This window comes from Coregonus clupeaformis, chromosome 1, assembly GCF_020615455.1.
Source record: "Coregonus clupeaformis isolate EN_2021a chromosome 1, ASM2061545v1, whole genome shotgun sequence".
Lineage (NCBI taxonomy): Eukaryota > Metazoa > Chordata > Actinopteri > Salmoniformes > Salmonidae > Coregonus > Coregonus clupeaformis.
This window is the reverse complement of record NC_059192.1, coordinates 43,004,068-43,031,161: the sequence shown is the minus strand read 5'-3', so window position 1 is coordinate 43,031,161 and position 27,094 is coordinate 43,004,068. Positions and strand designations below refer to the sequence as shown.

At 42.5% G+C, this 27,094-nt stretch overlaps 1 protein-coding gene across 1 annotated transcript in view; it reads right to left on the bottom strand.

Annotated features, from left to right (window-relative positions):
- Positions 1 to 613: 613 nt before the first annotated feature.
- LOC121582677 (cytochrome P450 1B1-like) overlaps positions 614 to 27,094 on the bottom strand; it is a 36,313-nt gene continuing 9,832 nt past the window's right edge. The window contains exon 3 of the mRNA XM_041898662.1: positions 614 to 2,862. Coding sequence (XP_041754596.1) covers positions 2,265 to 2,862 — 598 coding nt within the window. The 3' untranslated portion in view covers positions 614 to 2,264. The remainder of the gene's footprint in view (positions 2,863 to 27,094) is intronic.

Below are 27,094 nucleotides of genomic sequence, written 5' to 3'. Positions count from 1 at the left end.
GACAGTAGCTTACAAGCAGCTCGTGGCAAGTAAAATTCTGTATTTCATATTACAGTACACCTACTGTAATATAAATACGGTATCAAAGCAAGTACTATTTAATGACACACAGTACAGTACCAGATAATTTACTGTATTATATTGTAAAAAAAAAGTAAATGCTACCGTAATCGGAATGAATGGATGAATGAATGAAATTCATTGAGGGGAGGGGTTTGTATTTCACAGTATTTTACTGTAATTACAAGGGATTGGTGCAAGCAGGTTGGCTGCTAGATAAAGTGTTTACAAACATTACAGCATATGAATGAATATTTGGTGTTTTATATCACTTGCACTTCTAGTGGCCTTAACAAAGGCTTCCAAACTGGCAGCGACTACAGGGCAAAATGGACCAAACGGACATGCCAAAATGATTAACCATTTAAGGTTTCATAATAGCTGCCACTCCAATCTGTCCCCTATACATTTTAAATTGATGAGGCACTATAACCACATAGGAGTTACATTGGTACAGCATTCTCACTCACAAGTGCAGCAAATATAGCCTCTTACAAGGCATGCCTCAAAATATGTTAATAACCAAAAAACAACAATACCATGCACCCACTAGTGGTCAAAAGATTTTTGGCGCTCCAAAGATACGGTACAGTACTGTATTCTGTGGGGTAGAATTACTGTACCATTCGAAATACAGCAATTCTTTCCCCGCCCACAACATTTTCCCACAATGCACCATAATTTACAGTATGCTGCAGTAAAAAGTTTCAGAGTATTTCCGTATAATTTACAGTTTTCTGTTACAGTGCACCCTTGCCTTGCCTATTGGAACAGAGTATGGATCTGGAACAAAATATAAGTTCATCAACATTCAGAAGCACTTGTGCAAAACTTAACAATTATGGCCTTATTCCAGTGTAGCTGTGATGGATTTAAGTTTAAATATGTATGTAAGTACAGGTATGCAAGTAGCCTACTTACTATTGCTGATTCTGTTTTTCAAAAGGAAACAGAATAATGTAGTACTGCATACCTACATGTAACTACTAGTACTTACTAGCCTGTTACAAGATAGTTACATTGGTAATTAGCTACTCAGGTATAAGGCCTAAGCAAAGTAAAGTCTGACCACTTATTTGGTCCAACCAATCAGTGTAGTTATGGCACAGTTGAGGAACGGAATTGAACTCTCATTGGTCGATGATCATCTATTGTGTTCATTGGACAAAATCACATATTTTTGTTAATATTGCTACAAAAGTTATTACTACCAAAATTTGTTTTTTTGTTTAATACCATATTATAATCGGGTTTGCAGCTGGTTGCCTTGTTTTTTAAAGTTGATTCAACTTCAAATGTTTTACACTGTATGCACATCAATAGCAGTAGCAGGTATAATAAGCTGAGTTTGCTGTAAAACGTTAGTGCATAATGCATATATCAAATTTAGGAAAGGGCTGCTCATTTGAATTTCCTGTCTTTTTTGGCTATTGCCAACTATGTAAATTAAAATGTAGTTTTTGTATTTCATAGTAATATGGTTGGTATTACTATCTTACCTAAATGTACTTAAATAAGTAGGCTACACAAGGTTCACTCTATATCATGTTGACCTTGTTTAGAGATATATTTGGGACATAAAAGGTACACAAGGTACTCGCTGAGATGGTGGATGCAAGTGAAAAGACTGAATCAACTCCAGTCAGTCAGTATGTCAGGAAATACAGTAAACGAAGTGGCCAACAGGCTGTGTGAAAGAACAGACCATTGCCCTCAGATGCCCACTGCAAGCTACTGTATGTTCTGTCATGTTCCAGTAAAATATATGCCATTATTTGTGCAATACTTGATTGAAAATAAAAAATGTGAGCCATAGTCATTTGCGTGATTACCTGTAAAACAAAGAAAATATAGATGTATGAAAAGAGTGTTCATGTAGCACATGGGGACATGTGAAACTCACTCCTCAGCCTGAAGTGTTCCCACGAATAGATAGTTTTTCGGTGGCGCCGACTGGTAAGACGCTTCGGAAGGGCGCTCAAATGTGCTAGCAAGGCAGAGATCCTGGGTTCAAAGGTGTGAGGCGCATCAGAAGGAAGGGGTACTCGCTTAGCAAGCAGCGTGACATCCGTTACATTCAGTTCATAAATACATTTATAATAACTATATAGTATCTAATACCTGATGGCACATGCGGATGAACTGCAGCTCATAAATCTACTTCAGTGTTTTTTTCTTTCAAGCTTCATTTAGTGACTCTATTCTCAGTCTGATCGATCTGGAGTTGCCCCATAGAGGGGCTTGTGACTAGCCTTCTCCAGGACTTCCATGCTGTCCCGTAGACTCACTGCTATGGAGAAGTTATTGGGCTTCAGGGTCAGTCCGTAGGTGTAGTCAATGGTGGGCGGCTTGTCCGGGTCAGGACTAAAGTGGGCCTGGTGCACCAGCAATGCTGTAAATAGGAACAGCTGCATCTTTGACAGTTCCTCTCCGATGCACCGCCGCTTTCCCAAGGAGAAGATGAGCACGCTGCTGGCCATGTCTTTGTTCAGCGAGCCGTCCTGGTCCAGGAAGCGCAGGGGGTCAAAGGTCTCCGGGTGCGTCCACTTGGTGGAGTCGTGGTTGCTGGACCACTGGTTGATGAAGATCACTGTGTCCTTGGGGATGGTGTAGCCCATGATGGTGGTGTCGGTGATGGTGCTGTGGGGGATGGTGAGCGGCACGAAGCTGGTGAAGCGCATCACCTCGTAGAGGAAGGCCATCACGTAAGGCAACTGCGACTGGTCCTCGATGATGGGCAGATGGCTCCGGTCGACCACTTTGTCCACTTCCTCCTGGAGACGCAGCTGGATATGAGGAAACCTATATAGGAAAAGGTCAAAGGTGAATGCTCAGATCACAGGTATCTAAATCATTTCCTAAATTATTTCCTATTGAGAAGCTAACCTCTATTTCAACGCTGAGGGCATTCTCAATACAGTAGTGATAAATCATTTTTGGTGGGTAACTATGGGTTCTTTGCACAATTTGTTATTTGGTAGCATGGTTACAGTTGCCAACATGCTTATTGCGATAAGTATTCGGAATTAGTAGTAATTAGTTAAGTGATACAGTGCATTCAGAAAATATTCAGACCCCTTCCATTTTTCAACATTTTGTTACATTACAGCCTTATTCTAAAATTGATTAAATAAATAAATGTTGTCATTAATCTACACACAATACCCCATAATGATAAAGCGAAAACAGGTTTTTTGAATTTTTTGCAAATAAAAAAAAAGGACTCAGAATCAACAAGGTAGGGATAAAAACACAGCAAACAGAGGACATAGAAAGCACAGTATGTGGGTATGTGTGGGTGTATTGTGATGGAAGGTGGGGTGTGTGTTTTTGTGTTTGTAAAAGTGAGTGAAAATGGGTGAAAATTGAAATGGTTGTGAATACCAGAGCCCATGTGTGTCTGCGAGCAGGGGTTGTGAGAGAGAGCTTTTTTTGTGCAGATATGGGATATACATTTTAAAATAAATTATAAATATAGTTTGGTTATTTATTGTGCTATCATGATGGAAAGGTCCCCAACCCTATACCCTAGACACCCATCTGAGCGACCCATACACTAAGGAGAAGGCCTTATCTGTTTTATGGGCCTACTGTAAGTAGCCTACACGCAGCCAAAACAGAAACATAAATGCGGTCAGAGACCCACTAAAGTAGCACTGCCCCCCCCAAGATTCTGAGCCTGCCTGGCAGGGTTGGTCCTACAAAGCCAAAGCCCCCTGATAGGTGAGCATAATATACAAAGAATTTCTGCTGCTAATGAGAACCTTGATGACCTTGTACTTAGCCGGTGGGGATTCCGGTGGGGTGCCCCTACACAGGTAGTGGCAGTGCTGGCAACACTAGCTACAGTAACCCATGGGGAGGGGGTCACACTCAGACAATCAGAGAGGAGGCAAATTACTGTGGCCCTGGTGTCACGGAATGATCAAAGGTCTGACTGCACAGAGATGCTTGGGAAATTGGTCACAACGGGGGACCAGCGTGTGTGTGTTTCAGGGGAAGGGGGTGTACCTGATCTCCAACAAATTTGTGCCCATTTTTCTGATACATTTTGCATGCCTTCTCGAACAGCTTTAACTGTATATGCATTTGCACATCAAGTCCTTTCTTGAGTTGGGCTCGGGGATGGAACAACTGTTGAACATCTGAGCTTGTGTTTGTTTTGTGGGGGAGAGGGGTCGAGGGTGTATGAGTATGTGTGTGTGTATCCCACATCTGTTGCTATGGGGTTATGGTGTTAGGGACAATATAGGATGAATCACAATAAATGTTTGCTAAAATAATAATTGATTGGCAAAAATGTAATCTTTGTAATGGCAATACTGGTTATAGGTAACAATATTTCGCATTAACTGCCTACATGATCATGCATATTATTTGTGAATTGTAGAAATTAAGATACTCAAGATTTTTTATATATACAGTGCCTTCGGAAAGTATTCAGACCCCTGGACTCTTTTCACATTTTGTTACGTTACAGCCTTATTCTACAATGGATTAAATAAATAAATAAAAATTCAGCAATCTACACACAATACCCCATAATGACAAAGTGGGAGAGAAAAAACGTTTATTTTTTGCACATTTATAAAAATAAAAACCTTATTTACATAAGTATTCAGACCCTTTGCTATTAGACTCGAAATTGAGCTCAAGTGCATCCTGTTTCCATTGATCATCCTTGAGATGTTTCTACAACTTGATTGGAGTACACCTGTGGTAAATTCTATTGATTGGACATGATTTGGAAAGGCACACACCTGTCTATATAAGATCCCACAGTTGACAGTGCATGTCAGAGCAAAAACCAAGCCATGAGGTTGAAGGAATTGTCTGTAGAGCTCCAAGACAGGATTGTGTCGAGGCACAGATCTGGGGAAGGGTACCAAAAAATGTTGGCAGGATTAAAGGTCCCCAAGAACACAGTGGCCTCCATCATTCATAAATGGAAGAAGTTTGGAACCACCAAGACTCTTCCTAGAGCTGGCCGCCCGGCCAAACTGAGCAATCGAGGGAGGAGGGCCTTGGTCAGGGAGGTGACCAAGAACCCGGTGGTCAGTCTGACAAAGCTCCAGAGTTTCTCTGTGGAGCACATCACCAATCAGGTCTTTATGGTAGAGTGGCCAGACGGAAGCCACTCCTCAGTAAAAGGCACATGACAGCCCGCTTGGAGTTTGCCAAAAGGCACCTAAAGGACTCAGACAATCAGAAACAAGATTCTCTGGCCTGATAAAACCAAGATTGAACTCTTTGGCCTGAATGCCAAGCGTCACGTCTGGAGGAGACCTGGCACTATCCCTATGGTGAAGCATGGTGGTGGCAGCATCATGCTGTGGGGATGTTTTTTAGCGGCAGGGACCGGAAGATGAGTCAGGATCGAGGGAAAGATGAACAGAGCAAAGTACAGAGAGACCGTTGATGAAAACCTGCATCAGAGCACTCAGGACCTCAGACTGGGGCAAAGGACAGCGACCCTAAGCACACAGCCAAGACAACGCAGGAGTGGCTTCAGGACAAGTCTCTGAATGTCCTTGAGTGGCCCAGCCCGGACTTGAACCAAATCTAACATCTCTGGAGAGACCTAAAAATAGCTGTGCAGCTACGCTCCCCATCCAACCTGACAGAGCTTGAGAGGATCTGCAGAGAAGAATGGGAGAAACTCCGCAAATACAGGTGTGCCAAGCTTGTAGTTTCATACCCAAGATGACTCGAGGCTGTAATCGCTGCCCAAGGTGCTTCAACAAAGTACTCAGTAAAGGGTCTGAATACTTATGTAAATTTGATATTTAAGTTTTTGATTTTTAATACATTTGCAAAAATTTCTAAAAACATGTTTTTGCTTTGTCATTATGGGGTATTGTGTGTAGATTGATGAGAAAAAAACCGCAATTTAATCCATTTTAGAATAAGGCTGTAACGTAACACAATGCGGAAAAAGTCAAAGGGTCTGAATACTTTACGAATGCACTGTATATAATGATAAATAGAATTGAAACTTGTATCTCATTATGGTAAATAGTGAAATAAGTATAGCCAGCTATAATTCTAATGGCTTAGCAGATAATAAGAAAAGACGATCAGTATTTACCTGGCTAAAAGACAAGGAATATATTATCTACTGTTTACAGGAAACTCATTCAACAATTTTAGATGAAGTTGTGTGGGAAAAGGACTGGGGGGGGGGGTTAAATATACTTCTCCCATGGGCAAAGAAACTCAAAAGGGGTGATGATATTAATTAACAATAATTTTGATCCGAATGTGGACCATAAACAGATATGATGATCCATGCTTCTTTGAAAATATTGTAGTGTATTAAAATTATGTCTTTGTTAAATGTTTTTCATGAAGAGAGGAATGTTGTTTATGTTAGTATCAAAAGGGAATGTTTTAGGGTGACGCCCCAGGGGAGACTGGTGATTGGCCAGAAGAGGGAGATAAATAGGGGGGAAAACGAAGGAGAGGGCAGAACGAGCAGCCATTCTGAGGCGTCACTCTCCGGGTGTCATGTCACCTGTCACTCATGCTGAAGCTTGTGGTCTGAATAAACCTTATGATCAACGTTCAGTATGAGCAGACTCCTTTTGTTCATCAGCAATAATTGCCACCACTCATCCGATACGACAAATGGCGAGCTTGCCAGGAGGGGTCTGCACTTCTCCTCTGCTGCATTTGTAGCCGCCAAGCTAACTCAAGCTAACTTTGGTCTGGAGTCATGACCAGCCAAGGTGAGTGTGCCTCACAGCTAAGTTGTTAGTTTTGTTACTGCTTGTGTACACTGGAGGAATGTACCATTACGACCATGCCTCGGGTGGTGTTTTTGCTGATGACTGGGGGGTCTGGCTAATCATTATACAATTTTAAAAACAGCGCAAAAGTGGTTAGAGTTTATGGATTGTTTATAGAGATGTGTTGCTTGAATAGTAAGTCAAGAACAATCGGGGCCAAGATATGTATACAATTTTAGAGCATTGCAGGTTTAGATAAGCCCTCGTGACAAACGGGGCGACCGCATGGTGGGCCACAAAATCCTGGAAACGCATTAGGAATTTTCAGGTCAGTCTTGGACTGGGGTTGGTGGGACATTTTCTTGGGGATGGCTTGCTCAGCTTCTGTCCGACGGGATATTTGCATTGGGGGGGATCGCTCATAGAAATAGCCATACTCACGGCAGAATAAATTTAGGACAAACGAAACAGTAATCAATTAAAGACGCAATGCGGGTTTTGTTACATGTTGTAGGCCGCAGTTGGCTAAAGGCTAATGCTAATGCTAAATGCTAAATGTGTGTTGTGTCACATTGTACCTAAAGCTAATGCTAATGCTGAATGTGTGTTGTGTCACAGTGTACCTAAAGCTAATGCTAAATGCTAATTGCTAAATGCTAATTGTGTTGCGTGTTACATGATAACCTTAACCTTAGAGGTCCACTGCGATGGATTCAAGCCTCTTAAACTTGTTTGTATGTGGGTGGAACTGAAAGTTCTACGCAAATGTGAGTTCTGTTATTTGTTATTGTCTGGCTATAAGGGTAAAATAGAGAACTGAGGTAGGACGCTGGCGTTCTATGATGTGGTAAGCATGGGGTTAAGGGGATGTGCGCATGCGCTTGATTTTACGGGGCTAAAACTACGACATGAGGTTGTGCTAAGCCTACAAAACACTGCATTATGGGTAAAGGTCATAGGTCCCATCTGGGGTTACCCTGCAGGGGGAGACAGAGGAACACACAGACAAAGATACATTTTAACACGAGTATTCTAGTTTAAACGGCGGCTGGTTAAAGATGAAACTTGTTTTGTGACCTATTGAATTTATAAATTAAATATATGTTGACGGAGTATAATTAATTGAATTAAATGACGGATTAAAATAAAATAAAAATGTTTTTGAGCGATCTATTTAGTTCTGAGGTTAGTCTTAGAGTGAATAATGGGTGAACGAAGGAATATTGAATATGGTTGAAATAACTCAGTGATTGCATTAACTACTAAAATGTGATTCTGTGTCTCTGTTTTTCTGTCATATGAGTGGAGCAATACGATACGACAGGAGAGAGGAGGGGCTAACGTGTGACTGATGTGCGTCACGTGACAAGGTGTGACGAGGCAGAGGATCAGATATCAGGCTAGTTCACAAAATCATCCTAACAAAATATGTGATGTTATGACAATTTTACATAGGCTTGGCAAATGATTCATTAAAAATTGCATTTTGGAGGCTCTGTATCACTGGGGTTTGATGGGAGTTGTGTTGGGAATCAAGGACTGACATTATTCTGTAAATTTAAGATAATTAGGTGCCTATAGAGCAAGGGGGTTTATGGGAATTGTAGTATTGAAGGGTTAGAGGCTTTGTTTTTGGGGATTGCTTTGAAGTTGACTAACTTACTTGCATTTGATGGGTTGTGGTAAGATAGCCAACACTAATTGATAAATTGGTGACATAGAATATAGAAATAAAAAATTGGTTTTAAATTATTCATAATTTTTAATTGAGTTTTTAATTGGTTTTTATTTTTAATTAAATGGTTTTTGAATAAGGCATTTAATTGAATTTTTTAATATTCATATTTTGATTGATTTATTTAAAAAACAAAAAAAAGTTGTTAGGGTTATTAGGGTTATATTAATAATTAGAGGGGGGAAGCCATAGGCTATACAGTCTAAAATAAGATAATTCATAATAAAGGAATATAAAAGGGTTGATATAGGGGAAAAAATAGTAATCCTTTAACTAAAGTAGTGTTAGAAAAACTAATGGCAGAAGTTAGTACACCTTTCTCACATACGGATTCAGCAAAAAGTAGAGCTTAGGGATGTTTATCCTCAGCTTCCGGTGATCATCCAGGAGGGTGATTGTTGCATCAGAGATGAAGATGAATAATAGATAGAGGACAAGCAGAAACGACAATGAAGATGAATCAAAACTCCAGAAGGCTGGAAGAGAAGAGGGAGGTTAAGGAGGATGGAACTTAAAGAAGATGAGGATGATGAAGATGAGTGATGATGAAGAGGTCATGGGTGGATATGACTCTGTGATCAGAAGGAGGTTGGCAAGAGAGGAAAGAAGAAGGATACTAGAGATTTGATCTCTGATGGAAGTTGAAGGAAGAAGGATACACGAGATTTGATCTCTGATGGAAGTTGAAGATGAAGAAAGCGATGAAGATTTGGAGATTAAGGGTGCTTTATGTTCAAGAGGATTTTATCATACAATGACTAGCAAAGAAGAAATAGAAGGAGATATAGACCGATGTTTATCATGCCTGGATAAAGCAAATAGTTTAGAAGAAGTAACACAGCTGAAGATACAGAAGAGGAGAAACTGCTGAGAACATTTTTAATCCCAAGAATTGGAGGAGAAGAAGAATACAGTGGGGGAAAAAAGTATTTAGTCAGCCACCAATTGTGCAAGTTCTCCCGCTTAAAAAGATGAGAGAGGCCTGTAATTTTCATCATAGGTACACATCAACTATGACAGACAAAATGAGAAAAAAAAATCCAGAAAATCACATTGTAGGATTTTTAATGAATTTATTTGCAAATTATGGTGGAAAATAAGTATTTGGTCAATAACAAAAGTTTCTCAATACTTTGTTGTATACCCTTTTTTAGCAATGACACAGGTCAAACGTTTTCTGTAAGTCTTCACAAGGTTTTCACACACTGTTGCTGGTATTTTGGCCCATTCCTCCATGCAGATCTCGTCTAGAGCAGTGATGTTTTGGGGCTGTCGCTGGGCAACACAGACTTTTAACTCCCTCCAAAGATTTTCTATGGGGTTAAGATCTGGAGACTGGCTAGGCCACTCCAGGACCTTGAAATGCTTCTTCTGAAGCCACTCCTTCGTTGCCCGGGCGGTGTGTTTGGGATCATTGTCATGCTGAAAGACCCAGCCACGTTTCATCTTCAATGCCCTTGCTGATGGAAGGAGGTTTTCACTCAAAATCTCACGATACATGGCCCCATTAATTATTTCCTTTACACGGATCAGTCGTCCTGGTCCCTTTGCAGAAAAACAGCCACAAAGCATGATGTTTCCACCCCCATGCTTCACAGTAGGTATGGTGTTCTTTGGATGCAACTCAGCATTCTTTGTCCTCCAAACACGACGAGTTGAGTTTTTACCAAAAAAGTTATATTTTGACCATATGACATTCTCCCAATCCTCTTCTGGATCATCCAAATGCACTCTAGGAAACTTCAGACGGGCCTGGACATGTACTGGCTTAAGCAGGGGGACACGTCTTGCACTGCAGGATTTGAGTCCCTGGCGGCGTAGTGTGTTACTGATGGTAGGCTTTGTTATTTTGGTCCCAGCTCTCTGCAGGTCATTCACTAGGTCCCCCCGTGTGGTTCTGGGATTTTTGCTCACCGTTCTTGTGATCATTTTGACCCCACGGGGTGAGATCTTGCGTGGAGCCCCAGATCGAGGGAGATTATCAGTGGTCTTGTATGTCTTCCATTTCCTAATAATTGCTCCCACAGTTGATTTCTTCAAACCACGCTGCTTACCTATTGCAGATTCACTCTTCCCAGCCTGGTGCAGGTCTACAATTTTGTTTCTGGTGTCCTTTGACAGCTATCTGGTCTTGGCCATAGTGGAGTTTGAAGTGTGACTGTTTGAGGTTGTGGACAGGTGTCTTTTATACTGATAACAAGTTGAAACAGGTGCCATTAATACAGGTAACGAGTGGAGGACAGAGGAGCCTCTTAAAGAAGAAGTTACAGGTCTGTGAGAGCCAGAAATCTTGCTTGTTTGTAGGTGACCAAATACTTATTTTCCACCATAATTTGCAAATAAATTCATTAAAAATCCTACAATGTGATTTTCTGGATTTTTTTTCCTCAATTTGTCTGTCATAGTTGACGTGTACCTATGATGAAAATTACAGGCCTCTCTCATCTTTTTAAGTGGGAGAACTTGCACAATTGGTGGCTGACTAAATACTTATTTTCCCCACTGTACATTGAGGCCAAGATGCTGAAGAAAAGTAAGAAGATGATGGAAGATGATATTTTGAGGACAGAACTTAGAATATAAGCTTTTGAAGAATCCTGATATGTCAACAGCAAGAAAGAACAGATCAAGAAACTCTCAGAAAACTCAATCATACAACTGGAGAAGAAGGAGAAGAGAAGCTTTGGTTATGAAGAATCAGAGTGAACCAAATCAACAATCACTGTTACAGCTTCAACTGAACAATATCAAATGCAATTGTACCAGCCAAGGGGGGTACCAAATGTTCCATATCCACAGCCAGTTTCTGGACAGACACAGAATTGGAGAGGAAGAGGACGAGAAGGCTTAGAAGGAGGAGGAAGATTTCAGCTACACTTCCAGCAACTTTCAGAAGACTGTTATAATTGTGGACAGATTGGGTACTTTACCTGTGCTGGAAATGCGTCAGGAGAAAACAACAGAGGAAGATAAAGGAGCAAGTGAAGATCACCTGTTAGTGCCTAGAAGATCCGGAAGGGGGGTGTCAGCTGAGAGCATCGATTAGAGAAGAAGAGAAAATAGCTAACAATTGAAGTAAAAACAACCGACCATTAGAAGTGATGGTGAATAGTGGAAAAACTTATCTGGGTTCAGCCTAAAGAGGTTAAACATCTCACTAATTGATGACTAATTAGGATAGGGATTTGAGGTAGTAAAACAGTTAATTACTCTTAAGACATACTAATATTAGGCTGTTGCAGTGTTGGGAAGAGATGCATGGTGTCTGGTAGAGGATTTTAAAGAGTCTGGGTTACATTCTTACACCAAGGGATTTCAGGCTAGGCTAAAAGGTGTTTAGACGTTTGCCAAGTCTGTGTGTAAAGAAGTCAAAAGCAGGTGGGAACCTTCCCAATCACATATTCTAAAAAATTTGGTGGTAAAGGGATTTTGTGAATAAATCAGTGGAAAAGGTTTTTAAAGGTTATGAGAGAAAAGATTAGATTAAAATAAGTTAGGAGAACTAGGTTGAAGGAACTCTAAGACAGTAAGCTAAGTTTCAAAGTTAGTAGTAAGAGAGAGAACAATGGTGAATGACACTTTAGAGTAGGAAGATCAAGGTAATTGTAGGTGTATTTTTTATAATCAAAAGTTTGAAAGTCAGGGATTAGAGAAAGGACTGAGATTTGGGGAAAAAGTGACACTAGTGGTGATAGATGGAAGTACAAGCAAAGACAACTTTTCTTTGAGGAAACTAGAAGTAACTAAGGACATTAACACTTCAGTCTATTAAAACAACAGTGAGAAGCAATTTAACTCTTTCAACATTGATAGTTATTAAAGCCATAAATATATCGCATTTGATTATAAGGGAACCAATACAGTACCAATTTTAGGGGAAAAAATACTTATTAGGGTTAGGATGGGGACGTTTCTCCCACATGGAGAGATAATTCTGGAGAAGAAGTATACTTATCTAGGGCAAGCATTAGAAGTTGTTCCGGTTAAGAATTATTGGTTAAAAGGATATGTAATTGGTAAAGTGACGCTTATGATGGAAGATTTCAAATCTGTTGAAGTTTCACAGTCACCAAGGGAGTTCAGGAAGAATATGTTACAGTAGTCACTCCAACAGTGAATAATACACATAGGATATTGGTAACTTTGCCACTAGAAATAATTAAGGTTAATACATCAACTACTTTAATGGTAACTTTGGAAGGGATTAATGATACGATGGCAATAGCAAATGTAGGGAGTATGACATCGACAACAACTTTTCTCAAATTAAATGGGGAATTTTAGACTCATGGGTTATGTTATGGATGGAGAGTGCTGTCAATTATAGTACCAATAGGGTTAAAATAGGAGAGCAGATAGTAGTAGAGAACAATATAGATTCATCATGGAGGGATGAGGTCTTTGATTTTAATGTAGGGAGGAGAAAAACTAAATGCATGTAGTTTGATTCTTCTGTTGTGAAAATTAGAGATAGATGGCCAGGTAGGAATCTTTGGTTCCAGCGGTTAACTCATTTGGTAAGATCAGTAAGGAATCTTGAGGGTCCATGTCTGGTGAGAATTCCAGAATCAAACATGTTAGAGACGGTCGTTCTACCTCTATCAAGTATGTGTCAATCTTATGCGTTGTCATGACTGTTGTATCAGCAGCAACAGTCAGTAACAGATAAAATAATGTCGTTGTCAAAACATTTGTTTAAGCCTAGGTTTAGGTGTAATTGGGTTAAGTGAATTAACTTGGGTGCATTTGTTAGATGGAAAGAAAATCAGGTAACAGCGTAACTGAAGTATTGGAGGTGTAACCATTGAGGGCTAAAAGTTGTTTGTTCTAATAAAACATATGAGGTAAGGGGTATGTTTATGGGAATATCAGATTGTGATGATTATATGATGACTTTGGATAAGCATGAGCATAAGGTTAGAGATGACAAATATAATGTAATTTTTATGTTCCAGGTAGTAGGAACAGCAGGACTTTGATGGTTAAAAGATTAGCTTGTGCCTGACAATGTGACTATGGGGAATTTTAGAGATATTTAGTGGGTTTGTGGTGATAAAGCATATATATTCTTACACTATGGATAGACAGGATGTTGTTACATGTCAACGTTGAAGCTTCCATATGAGGTTTCTACCATTATAAGAGGGGTAGCACCGGACACAGAAATCTGAAGCTATATTTGAAATTGGATGAAAAGACACATGGCTACATGTCATAGTCTTCAAGCCTATCATTGAAGGATAAATGTAAGGGAGAAGGGGGGATTTTTTTTTTTGCCATGGTATGGTGTAACATTTGGGAAGATCATATTGATAATATTAGGTATACTTTGAGTCCAGATAGTTCAGATAGTTATAGATGCATTGAAGAATATAAGGGATGCGTTTGGGAGATCTGAGAAGATTTGGTTGCAGGATCAGGTAGGCCAGTAGGGGCAGTGATGGGTCAGATTTTAGTTTCAGCTTTGATAACACTGTGTGATGTTTGTAATTTGTTACTGATCTTTGAGAAAGCTATGATATTGAGATAGGTTGAAGAGTGATGCCTGGAGACAACACTCAGATGCCGGTGTTGACTGTTCTTGATCCGGATAAAGATGGACCAGTGGAACTGAATGGATAAATATCATTTTTGATGTTTTGATCATTTTCCAATTTTTTTTCCAATATTAGTGTGATTTTTAGTATGATTTATGAATCAAAGGGGGGAATGGTTAATGTGATTCATACATCATTTATATATCATTTTTATATTCTTAGTTGATATTGATGGTCAATTTGAAAGTGTTGTTTTGCAAAGGATACTGTTTGGTCTTTTTCTTTTCTTCCAGAAGCATTTGGGGGACATGTGGAGATTGAAATACTCAAAAAGGGACAATATGACTGGAGGAGATGAAACAAGGAGGGTGTGGCCGATTCAATCATCAACAGTCCATTGGAAGAGGAGACTACAGGGAGATGAAGTGTAGTGGACTACATTCCAGTGTCTGCAATGAAATATAGACATGTGTAATACATAATTGTGTCATATTCTTAGGGATTAATTTTTGTAGAAGGATATTTGATGTTATTGAATACATGTGAGGATCTTAGATGTTTTTGTTTATTTCGGTGATGTTTAGGGACAGAGAAAGTCTAGGCAGGGAGAGGTTCACTGTACGGTCCAATGGGTTGACCAGCCTTACAAGTGGATGTTTTTGGATAGGATTTTGTTTGCAGGGGCTTACATGTGTATTTAATTGCATCATAGTTTCAAATGCATTTACATGGTTTATGAGGTTATCTGGAGTACCGAAGGTGGTTGCCTGGGGCAGAGGGACCGTGAGAGAATTTTACTGTCTTGATTGATGGATGGAAGGTTGCCGGACAGTTTTTCGCTCTTACACTCCATAAAGATTTGTTCATATTTCATAGTAATGTATTCATACTTCATAAACAGTTGTTCATATTTCATAGAAAGGTATTTACACTCTAGAGGAGAAGGTTTTTGGTTTAATGTTAAAGATACTCAATAAGATAAATGGTTACTAGTCATAATCCTATTCTGTTTGTTTTCGAGACGTTTAGTTCGCCTCGAAGGGGGGAAATGTAGTGTATTAAGATTATGTCTTTGTTAAATGTTTTTCATGAAGAGAGGAATGTTGTTTATGTTAGTATCAAAAGGGAATGTTTTAGGGTGACGCCCCAGGGGAGACTGGTGATTGGCCAGAAGAGGGAGATAAATAGGGGGGGAAACGAAGGAGAGGGCAGAACGAGCAGCCATTCTGAGGCGTCACTCTCCGGGTGTCATGTCACCTGTCACTCATGCTGAAGCTTGTGGTCTGAATAAACCTTATGATCAACGTTCAGTATGAGCAGACTCCTTTTGTTCATCAGCAATAATTGCCACCACTCACTCGATACGACAATATATATAATAATTGATCAAAGATGGCGTAGCAGTCCAAGATGGCGTAGCAGTGCGGTCGTGTACTCTGTTGTGTGTCCGTGTAAATAGCCTGTTCTTTCTTTTTTTGTCTTTTGTTGTATATATTCCCCTATCACACTTTTCATCCTTCTACTAAATATACTTTCCTGCAACTCGCCTCACTCAATGTGGAACGGATTCTATTATTTACTTACCTTTTATCTAGAATCTCCAGTTGAAACTAGCTAGCCAGCTAACTAGCTACTTGCTATTAGCCACCGTTAGCGGTTTTCACCCAGAACATCGGATTTTCTGCCGGAATAACTGAATCACTGGACCTTAACACCGGATCGCTACCAGCTAGCCGCAAACGAATGGATGTTGCTGTTGGCTAATCACCACTGCCCCTGAAGCAAGCACCAGTTAGCCTTGAGCTAGCCTCAAGCCAGGCCCATATCCCGGCTATCTACCTCTATGTCTACCGGTCGGGAGTAGCCAGCTAACTAGCTACTTGCTATTAGCCACCGTTAGCGGGGATTTTTCACCATTGTCCGTGGCCTGCACTACCTACCAGCCAGCTCTAGCCTGGACTATTATCGGCCAGTCTGCACAGCGCGTTATCGACACAGAACATATCGGATTTTCTGCCGGAATCACTGAATCACTGGACCTTTAACACGGATCATCGCAACTAGCTAGCTGCAACCGAATGGATGTCGTGGTTGGCTAATCAGCCTTGAGCTAGCCTCGAGTCAGGCCCATCTCCCGGCTATCTACCTCTCTGTCAACCGGACGGGACCTCCTAGTGTTGACACGGAGCCCCGCCGATCCATCACGACTGGTCTGCCGACGTAATCGTCTGTGGTTTCAACAGGCTTCCCGTTGCGATGACCACGAAGATCCATCTGCTAGCCCCGGCCCGCTAGCACACGCAAACAACAGCCGTGCTTCCTGATCGCCTGTGCTGTAGCCCCAATTCGAACTGCTCTCGGACTCACATTGCTGTTCACTGGACCTTATGATCACTCAGCTGCACAGCTGATGCCTGCTGGACTGTTCCTTTACACGGTACCCTGTCCTGTTTTATCTGTTTAGCCTCAGCCCAAACTTTCATCACCATTACCAGTTGTCTTAGCTCTCTCGAATAACACCTGTGATTGCTTTATACCTCTCTCCCATGTCAATATGCCTTGCCTATTGCTGTTCCAGTTTGTTCTTATTATACCATTTCACTGTAGAGCCCCAAGTCCCTCTCAAACTGCCTAAAAATAGCTCCTTTGTTCCACCCCCCATACACGCGGAGACCGGCTCAATCGGTGCCTCCAGTGATGCTATCTCTTTCATTGTTACCCAACGCTTAGGTTTACCTCCACTGTACTCATATCCTTCCATATCCTTGTCTGTACATAATGGCCTGAATCTATTCTACAACGCCCGGAAATCTGCCCCCTTTATTCTCTGTACCCAACGCACTAGAAGACCAGTTCTTAAAGCCTTAAGCCGTATCCTTATTCTAGTCCTCCTCTGTTCCTCTTGTGATGTAGAGGTTAACCCAGGCCCTGCAGCCCCCAGTATCACTCCTACTCCCCAGGCGCTATCATTTGTTGACTTCTGTAACCGTAAAAGCCTTGGCTTTTTGCATGTTAACATCAGAAGCCTCCTTCCTAAGTTTGAGTTACTCACTGCATTAGCACACTCCACCAACCCTGATGTTCTAGCAGTGTCTGAATCCTGGCTTAGGAAGGCCACAAAAATTCAGAAATTTCCATCCCCAACTACAACATTTTCCGTCTGGATAGAACTGCCAAAGGGGGTGGAGTTGCAATCTACTGTAGAGATAGCCTGCAGAGCTCTATCATACTATCCAGGTCTGTGCCCAAACAGTTTGAGCTCCTACTACTAAAAATCCACCTTTCCAGAAATAAGTCTCTCACTGTTGCCGCTTGCTACAGACCCCCCTCAGCCCCCAGCTGTGCCCTGGACACCATATGTGAATTGATTGCCCCCCATCTATCCTCAGAGTTCGTACTGCTTGGTGACCTAAACTAGGATATGCTTAACACCCCGGCCATCCTACAATCCAAACTAGATGCCCTCAATCTCACACAAATTATCAAGGAACCTACCAGGTACAACCCTAAATCCGTAAACATGGGCACCCTCATAGATATCATCCTGACTAACTTACCCTCTAAATTCACCTCTGCTATCTTCAACCAGGATCTCAGTGATCACTGCCTTATTGCCTGCGTCCGTAACGGGTCCGCGGTCAAACGACCACCCCTCATCACTGTCAAACTCTCCCTAAAACACTTTAGCGAGCAGGCCTTCCTAATTGACCTGGCCCAGGTATCCTGGATGGATATCGATCTCATTCCGTCAGTAGAGGATGCCTGGTTGTTCTTTAAAAGTGCTTTCCTCTCAATCTTAAATAAGCATGCCCCGTTCAAAGAATTCAGAACTAAGAACAGATATAGCCCCTGGTTCTCCTCAGACTTGACCAGCACAAAAACATCCTGTGGCGTACTGCATTAGCCCCTGCGATATGCAACTTTTCAGGGAAGTTAGGAACCAATATACACAAGCAGTTAGGAAAGCAAAGGCTAGCTTTTTCAAACGGAAATTTGCATCCTGTAGCACTAACTCCAAAAGGTTTTGGGACACTGTAAAGTGTCCCAGCTGCCCACTGCACTGAGGCTAGGAAACACTATCACCACCGATAAATCTGCAATAATCGAGAATTTCAACAAGCATTTTGCTACGGCTGGCCATGCTTTCCACCTGGCTACCACTACCCCGGCCACCAGCTCTGCAACCCTCCGCTGCAACTAGCCCATGCCCCCTCCGCTTCTCCTTCACACAAATTCAGACAGCTGATGTTCTGAAAGAGCTGCAAAATCTGGACCCCTACAAATCATCTGGGCTATACAATCTGGACCCTTTCTTTCTCAAATTAGCAGCCGAAATTGTCGCAACCCTATTACTAGCCTGTTCAAACTCTCTTTTGTAACGTCTGAGATCCCCAGAGATTGGAATGCTGCCGCGGTCATCCCCCTCTTCAAAGGGGGTGACACTCTAGATCCAAACTGTTACAGACCTATATCCATCCTGCCCTGCCTTTCGAAGGTTTTTGAAAGCCAAGTTAACAAACAGATCACCGACCATTTTGAATCCCACCGTACCTTCTCCGCTATGCAATCCGATTTCCGAGCTGGTCATGGGTGCATCTCAGCCACGCTCAAGGTCCTAAACGATATTATAACCGCGATCGATAATAGACAGTACTGTGCAGCCGTCTTCATCGACCTGGCCAAGGCTTTCGACTCTGTCAACCACCGCATTCTTATTGGCAGACTAAATAGCCTTGGTTTCTCAAATGACTGCCTCGCCTGGTTCACCAACTACTTCTCAGATAGAGTTCAATGTGTCAAATCGGAGGGCCTGTTGTCTGAACCTATGGCAGTCTCTATGGGGGTGCCACAGGGTTCAATTCTCAGGCCGACTCTTTTCTCTGTGTATATCAATGATGTCGCTCTTGCTGCTGGTGACTCTCAGATCCACCTCTACGCAGACGAAACCATTTTGTATACATCTGGCCCTTCATTGGACACTGTGTTAACAAACCTCCAAACAAGCCTCAATGCCATACAACACTCCTTCCGTAGCCTCCAACTGCTCTTAAACACTAGTAAAACTAAATGCATGCTCTTCAAACGAATGCTGCTGGCACCCGCCCATCCGACTAGAATCACTACTCTCGGCGGGTCTGACCTAGAGTATGTGGACAACTACAAATACCTAGGTGTCTGGTTAGACTGTAAACTCTCCTTCCAGACTCACATTAAGCATCTCCAATCCAAAGTTAAATCTAGAATCGGCTTCCTATTTCGCAAACAAAGCCTCCTTCACTCATGCTACCAAACATGCCCTCGTTAAACGGACTATCCTACCGATCCTTGACTTTGGCGATGTAATTTACAAAATAGCCTCCAACACTCTACTCAGCAAATTGGATGTAGTCTATCACAGTGCCATCCGTTTTGTCACCAAAGCCCCATATACTACCCACCACTGTGACCTGTACGCTCTTGTTGGCTGGTCCTCACTACATATTCGTCGCCAAACCCACTGGCTCCAGGTCATCTATGGGGCGGCAGGTAGCCTAGTGGTTAAGAGCGTTGTGCCAGTAACCGAAAGGTCGCTGGTTCTAATCCCCGAGCCGACTAGGTGAAAAATCTGTCGATGTGCCCTTGAGCAAGGCACTTAACCCTAATTGCTCCTGTAAGTCGCTCTGGATAAGAGCGTCTGCTAAATGACCAATTATATTTATCTATAAAACAGTGCTAGGCAAATCCCTGCCTTATCTTAGCTCATTGGTCACCATAGCAACACCCACCCGTAGTATGCGCTCCAGCAGGTATATCTCACTGGTCATCCCCAAAGCCAACACCTCCTTTGGCCGCTATTCCTTCCAGTTCTCTGCTGCCAACGACTGGAACGAACTGCAAAAATCTCTGAAGCTGGAGACTCTTATCTCCCTCACTAACTTTAAGCATCAGTTGTCAGAGCACCTTACCGATCACTGCACCTGTACACAGCCCATCTTAAATTAGCCCACCCAACTACCTCATCCCCATATTGTTATGTATTTTGCTAATTTGCACCCCAGTATCTCTATTTGCACATCATCTCTTGCACATCTATCATTCCAGTGTTAATATTAAATTGTAATTATTTTGCACTATGGCCTATTTATTGCCTTACCTCCATAACTTGCTACATTTGCACACACTGTATATATATTTTCTGTTGTATTGTTTACCCCATATGTAACTCTGTGTTGTTGTTTTTTTTCGCACTGCTTTGCTTTATCTTGGCCAGGTCGCAGTTGTAAATGAGAACTTGTTCTCAACTGGCTTACCTGGTTAAATAAAGGTGAAAATAAAAAAATATTTTAAAAAACCTACAAGCAATACAAGACTATTATTATGGTGGGAGATTATAATACGTTTTTAAATACCTCAATGGACCATAAAGGAAATCACACTACAAACTACAATCACCCTCATGCACTTAAGGAAATCACAAATGTCATGGATATATTGGAACTAGTGGATATATGGTGGCTTAACTATCCTGACCTAGTGAGATATACATGGCGGAGGCTCAATAAAGCTTGTCGTCTTGACTACTTTCTTATGTCATTCTCGTTGGCACCTAAAGTTTAAAAAGTGTTGATAGGGGACAGAATGCAGTCGGACAATCAAATAATTGGCATATATATTACTCCTACAGAATTTCCACGTTGGCGAAGATATTGGAAATTTTATCAAAGCCTAAAAAAATTGTAGATTGTCAGATACTCAACAAGAACGTCTGATTTCATTATTACTGAAACAGGATCCAAGTGGTAAATATAAAGATCCGGTCAATTAAGAAAATTGGAGGCCCCTTACACTTCAGTGTTGTGATGCAAAAATTCTAGCAAAATGCATAGTTCATAGAATTAAAAAGGTATTGTCGGATATATTATTCATCCTAATCAGACAGGTTTTTTAAATGGACAATACAACACTGAAAAATGTGGGAAACCAGGCCGGGTTTTCATAGCTGACTTTGAAAAGGCTTTTGATAATGTACGACTGGAATTTATATATAAATGCCTGGAATATTTAAATTTTGGAGAATCTCTTATAAAATGGGTTAAAGTTACAGTGGGGAAAAAAAGTATTTAGTCAGCCACCAATTGTGCAAGCTCCCACTTAAAAAGATGAGAGAGGCCTGTAATTTTCATCATAGGTACAAGTCAACTATGACAGACAAATTGAGAAAAAAAATGAATGAATTTATTTGCAAATTATGGTGGAAAATAAGTATTTGGTCACCTACAAACAAGCAAGATTTCTGGCTCTCACAGACCTGTAACTTCTTCTTTAAGAGGCTCCTCTGTCCTCCACTCGTTACCTGTATTAATGGCACCTGTTTGAACTTGTTATCAGTATAAAAGACACCTGTCCACAACCTCAAACAGTCACACTCCAAACTCCACTATGGCCAAGACCAAAGAGCTGTCAAAGGACACCAGAAACAAAATGGTAGACCTGCACCAGGCTGGGAAGACTGAATCTGCAATAGGTAAGCAGCTTGGTTTGAAGACTGTGGGAGCTGTGGGAGCAATTATTAGGAAATGGAAGACATACAAGACCACTGATAATCTCCCTCGATCTGGGGCTCCACGCAAGATCTCACCCCGTGGGGTTAAAATGATCACAAGAACGGTGAGCAAAAATCCCAGAACCACACGGGGGGACCTAGTGAATGACCTGCAGAGAGCTGGGACCAAAGTAACAAAGCCTACCATCAGTAACACACTACGCCGCCAGGGACTCAAATCCTGCAGTGCAAGACGTGTCCCCCTGCTCAAGCCAGTACATGTCCAGGCCCGTCTGAAGTTTGCTAGAGTGCATTTGGATGATCCAGAAGAGGATTGGGAGAATGTCATATGGTCAGATTAAACCAAAATAGAACTTTTTGGTACAGAAAACGTTTGACCTGTGTCATTGCCAACAAAGGGTATATAACAAAGTATTGAGAAACTTTTGTTATTGACCAAATACTTATTTTCCACCATAATTTGCAAATAAATTCATTAAAAATCCTACAATGTGATTTTCTGGAGAAAAAAATTCTCATTTTGTCTGTCATAGTTGACGTGTACCTATGATGAAAATTACAGGCCTCTCTCATCTTTTTAAGTGGGAGAACATGCACAATTGGTGGCTGACTAAATACATTTTTTTCCCCACTGTATGTATAGTAACCCTAGGTGTAAAATAGTAAATAATGACTACTTCCCTGAAAGTATTAAACTGTCAAGAGGAGTAAAACAAGGTTGTCCACTATCGGCATATCTATTTATTATGGCCATCGATATGTTAGCTATTAAAATCAGATCCAACAATAATATCAAGAGGTTAGAAATCAAGGGCTTAAAAACAAAGGTGTCATTGTACACTGATGATTCATGCTTTCTTTTAAATCCACAATTTGGATCCCTCCACAGCCTCATAGAGGATCTAGATACTTTTTCTAACCTCTCTGGATTACAACCAAATTATGATAAGTGTACTATATTACGTATTGGATCACAAAAAACATGTACATTACCGTGTAGTTTACCAATAGAATGGTCTGATGGTGATGTGGACATACTCGGTATACATATCCCAAAATAAATAAATGGTCTTACTACAATACATTTTAATAGAAAGTTAGCAAAAAATAGATACGATTTTGCTACCATGGAAATTAACTCTTTAGTCATATCCCAGTTTACCTATTTGCTTTTGGTCTTGCCTACACCTAGCGACCTGTTTTTTAAATTATATGCTAAAAAATATTCAATTTGATTTGGAACGGCAAGCCAGACAAAATTAAACTGGCCTATTTATTTAATGAATATGAATTCGGAGGGCAGAAATTATTAAATATTAAAACATTAGACCTCTCACTAAAGGCGTCAGTCATACAAAAGTTATATTTAAATCCGAACTGGTTCTCTAGCAGATTAGTAAGAATGTCTCACCCTGTCACGTCCACTCCCGCTACCCCTCTCCGGCGCTTGACGTCGCCGGTCTACTAACCATCGGTCCTGGCAACCCATCCTTATGCACACCTGGCAACCTTCATTACGCACACCTGCGCCTCATTAGGCACACCTGGACTTCATCACCTCCCTGATTACTTCCCCTTTATATAGCACTCCGTTGTTATCACTCACCAGGCAATATTGTTCATGTTTAGACGCTTTTCTTGTTTTGTATTGTTCATGTTTTTCATTATTTAAACTCACTAACTGCACTTGCTTCCTGATTCCTTACATCTACGTTACAGAATATTGTCTCACAGAATGGAAGCAGCAGCCAACCGAGACATCTCCCAGATGGTCGGCGAACAGGGAGACATACTTCGCCAACACCACTATCAGCTGGCGCAACTGGGGATGTCGATGGATGAGGTCCTCTGCGTTCTTCAACGTCTAGATCTTCCCCAAGGGGCTTCACCCCCAATGAGTGGAGGATCCTCTACCATGAGTCGACCCAGCAAGCCAGCACCCCAGCCCATTCAGAAGTCTGCCCAGGTCAGCGATGCCCGTTTGTCTCTTCCAGAGAAATACGACAGGACTCCATCCAAATGCCGTGGCTTCCTCCTCGAGTGCTCCCTCTATTTTGCTCATCAAGCGGAAGCCCCCACCAGGAGAGGTCCAAGGTTGCCAAGGTTATTTCCTTGTTGCCCGGGCGGCGTTGGAACGGGCTACGGCCATCTGGGAGAGATGAGAGGAGGAGCTGTGTTCCTATGGGAGGTTCATGGCTCTGTTCAGGAGAGTTTTCGATCATCCACCAGAGGGCAGAGAGGGGGGTGAGCGCCTACTCCAACCACGGCAGGAGGACCAGACCACTGTGGAGTATGCCCTCACCTTTCGTACAGTGGCAGCATCCAGCAGATGGAATGAGCGCTCCGCAACTTATTCAGAAGAGGATTGCGTGAGGAGGTCCAGACGGAGCTGGCATGCCGAGATGAAACCCTCTCATTGGATGCACTCATCGCGATGGCCATCCATCTGGATAACCTCCTTCGGGAGCGTTGGCACTCCCATCGCCTTTCTCCCTCCTTCGTTGACCGATCTGAGTCAGAGCCTGAACCCATGGAGGTAGGGGCCACCCGCCTCCCCGCGGCTGAACAACACCATCGGAGACAACTGGGGCTCTGTCCCTATTGTGGCCAGGAGGGACACCAGCTTCAATGGTGTCCGCTACGTCCTAACCCGAGAGTCACTAGAGCAGAGGGACGGTCCAGTCTCCTGGTGTAGGTGTGAGCATTCCATCATCTTCACTCTCCACCAAACCCTTCTTAGTACCGATTTCACTAGCTGGCTCTCCCTCATGTGTTGTTTCCACAGCTCTAGTGGACTCCGGAGTCACAGGGAATTTTATTGACCAGGCCCTTGCCTCCTCCCTGAACATAACATCATACCCGCTCTCCTCTCCGTTTCCGCACTGGATAACCGACCACTGGGATCTGGCACAGTCAAACACATCACAGCACCACTCACCATCACCGTGGGACCCCTGCACCAAGAAAGCCTCCCCTACCTCATGATCCAGGCACCCGTACACAAAGTCGTCCTCGGTCTCCCGTGGGAGAATGGAAGATGGCCTTCAGCACAGTGTCTGGCCACTATGAGTACTTGGTGATGCCTTATGGTTTAACCAATGCGCCGTCGGTGTTCCAGGCATTCGTGAACGAGATGTTTCGGGACATGCTTGGGCACCAGGTGGTTGTGTATATTGACAACTTCCTGATCTACTCGGCCACCTTGGAGGAGCATATCACCCACGTCCGGATAGTCCTGGGACGCCTCCTGGAGAACCATCTGTACGTGAAAGCAGAGAACTGCCAGTTCCATCAGGTCTCCTTCTAGGGATATCGGATCAGCCCGCAGGGAGTGGTTGTGGAGGAAAGGAAGGTAGATGTGGTCAGGTCATGGCCAGTCCCAAACCCCATAAAGGGCTCGCAACGGTTTTTGGGGTTTGCCAACTTTTACTGCCACTTCATCAGGAACTTCAGCTCCATCGCCTCACCTCGCTCCTCAAAGGTGGTCTCTGTAAGTTTGGCGTGGAATCCTGCAGCTGATGAGGCCTTCCGCCTGCTGAAGGGGAGTTTCGCCTCTGCCACGTTGCTGAAACACCCAGACCCTACGCTGCCCTTCATGGTGGAGGTGGACGCCTCAGAAGTGGGCGTGGGGGCCTTTCTGTCACAACGTCAAGGTAATCCACAAAAACTGTATCCATGTGCATACCTCTAAAAAAACTGTCCCCTGCAGCAAGGAACTATGACGTCGGTGATCAGGAGCTCCTAGCAGTGAAGTTGGCATTACAGGAGTGGAGACACTGGCTGGAGGGCGCCACGGACCCGTTTCTCATCCTCACCGACCATCGGAACTTGGAATACATATGGACAGCGAGGCGGCTGAACCCCCGCCAAGCAAGGTGGGCCCTTTTCTTTACTACAGTGAGGGAAAAAAAGTATTTGATCCCCTGCTGATTTTGTACGTTTGCCCACTGACAAAGAAATGATCAGTCTATAATTTTAATGGTAGGTTTATTTGAACAGTGAGAGACAGAATAACAACAACAAAATCCAGAAAAACACATGTCAAAAATGTTATAAATTGATTTGCATTTTAATTAGGGAAATAAGTATTTGACCCCTCTGCAAAACATGACTTAGTACTTGGTGGAAAAACCCTTGTTGGCAATCACAGAGGTCAGACGTTTCTTGTAGTTGGCCACCAGGTTTGCACACATCTCAGGAGGGATTTTGTTCCACTCCTCTTTGCAGATCTTCTCCAAGTCATTAAGGTTTCGAGGCTGACGTTTGGCAACTCGAACCTTCAGCTCCCTCCACAGATTTTCTATGGGATTAAGGTCTGGAGTCTGGCTAGGCCACTCCAGGACCTTAATGTGCCTCTTCTTGAGCCACTCCTTTGTTGCCTTGGCTGTGTGTTTTGGGTCATTGTCATACTGGAATACCCATCCACGACCCATTTTCAATGCCCTGGCTGAGGGAAGGAGGTTCTCACCCAAGATTTGACGGTACATGGCCCCGTCCATCGTCCCTTTGATGCGGTGAAGTTGTCCTGTCCCCTTAGCAGAAAAACACCCTCAAAGCATAATGTTTCCACCTCCGTGTTTGACGGTGGGGATGGTGTTCTTGGGGTCATAGGCAGCATTCTTCCTCCTCCAAACACGGCAAGTTGAGTTAATGCCAAAGAGCTCCATTTTGGTCTCATCTGACCACAACACTTTCACCCAGTTCTCCTCTGAATCATTCAGATGTTCATTGGCAAACTTCAGATGGGCATGTATATGTGCTTTTTTGAGCAGGGGGACCTTGCGGGCGCTGCAGGATATCAGTCCTTTGCGGCGTAGTGTGTTACCAATTGTTTTCTTGGTGACTTTGGTCCCAGCTGCCTTGAGATCATTGACAAGGTCCTCCCGTGTAGTTCTGGGCTGATTCCTCACCGTTCTCATGATCATTGCAACTCCACGAGGTGAGATCTTGCATGGAGCCCCAGGCCGAGGGAGATTGACAGTCTTTTGTGTTTCTTCCATTTGCGAATAATCGCACCAACTGTTGTCACCTTCTCACCAAGCTGCTTGGCGATGGTCTTGTAGCCCATTCCAGCCTTGTGTAGGTCTACAATCTTGTCCCTGACATCCTTGGAGAGCTCTTTGGTCTTGGCCATGGTGGAGAGTTTGGAATCTGCTTCTGTGGACAGGTGTCTTTTATACAAGTAACAAGCTGAGATTAGGAGCACTCACTTTAAGAGTGTGCTCCTAATCTCAGCTCGTTACCTGTATAAAAGACACCTGGGAGCCAGAAATCTTTCTGATTGAGAGGGGGTCAAATACTTATTTCCCTCATTAAAATGCAAATAAATTTATAACATTTTTGACATGCGTTTTTCTGGATTTATTTTATTCTGGCTCTCACTGTTCAAATAAACCTACCATTAAAATTACAGACTGATCATTTCTTTGTCAGTGGGCAAACGTACAAAATCAGCAGGGGATCAAATACTTTTTTCCCTCACTGTAGATTC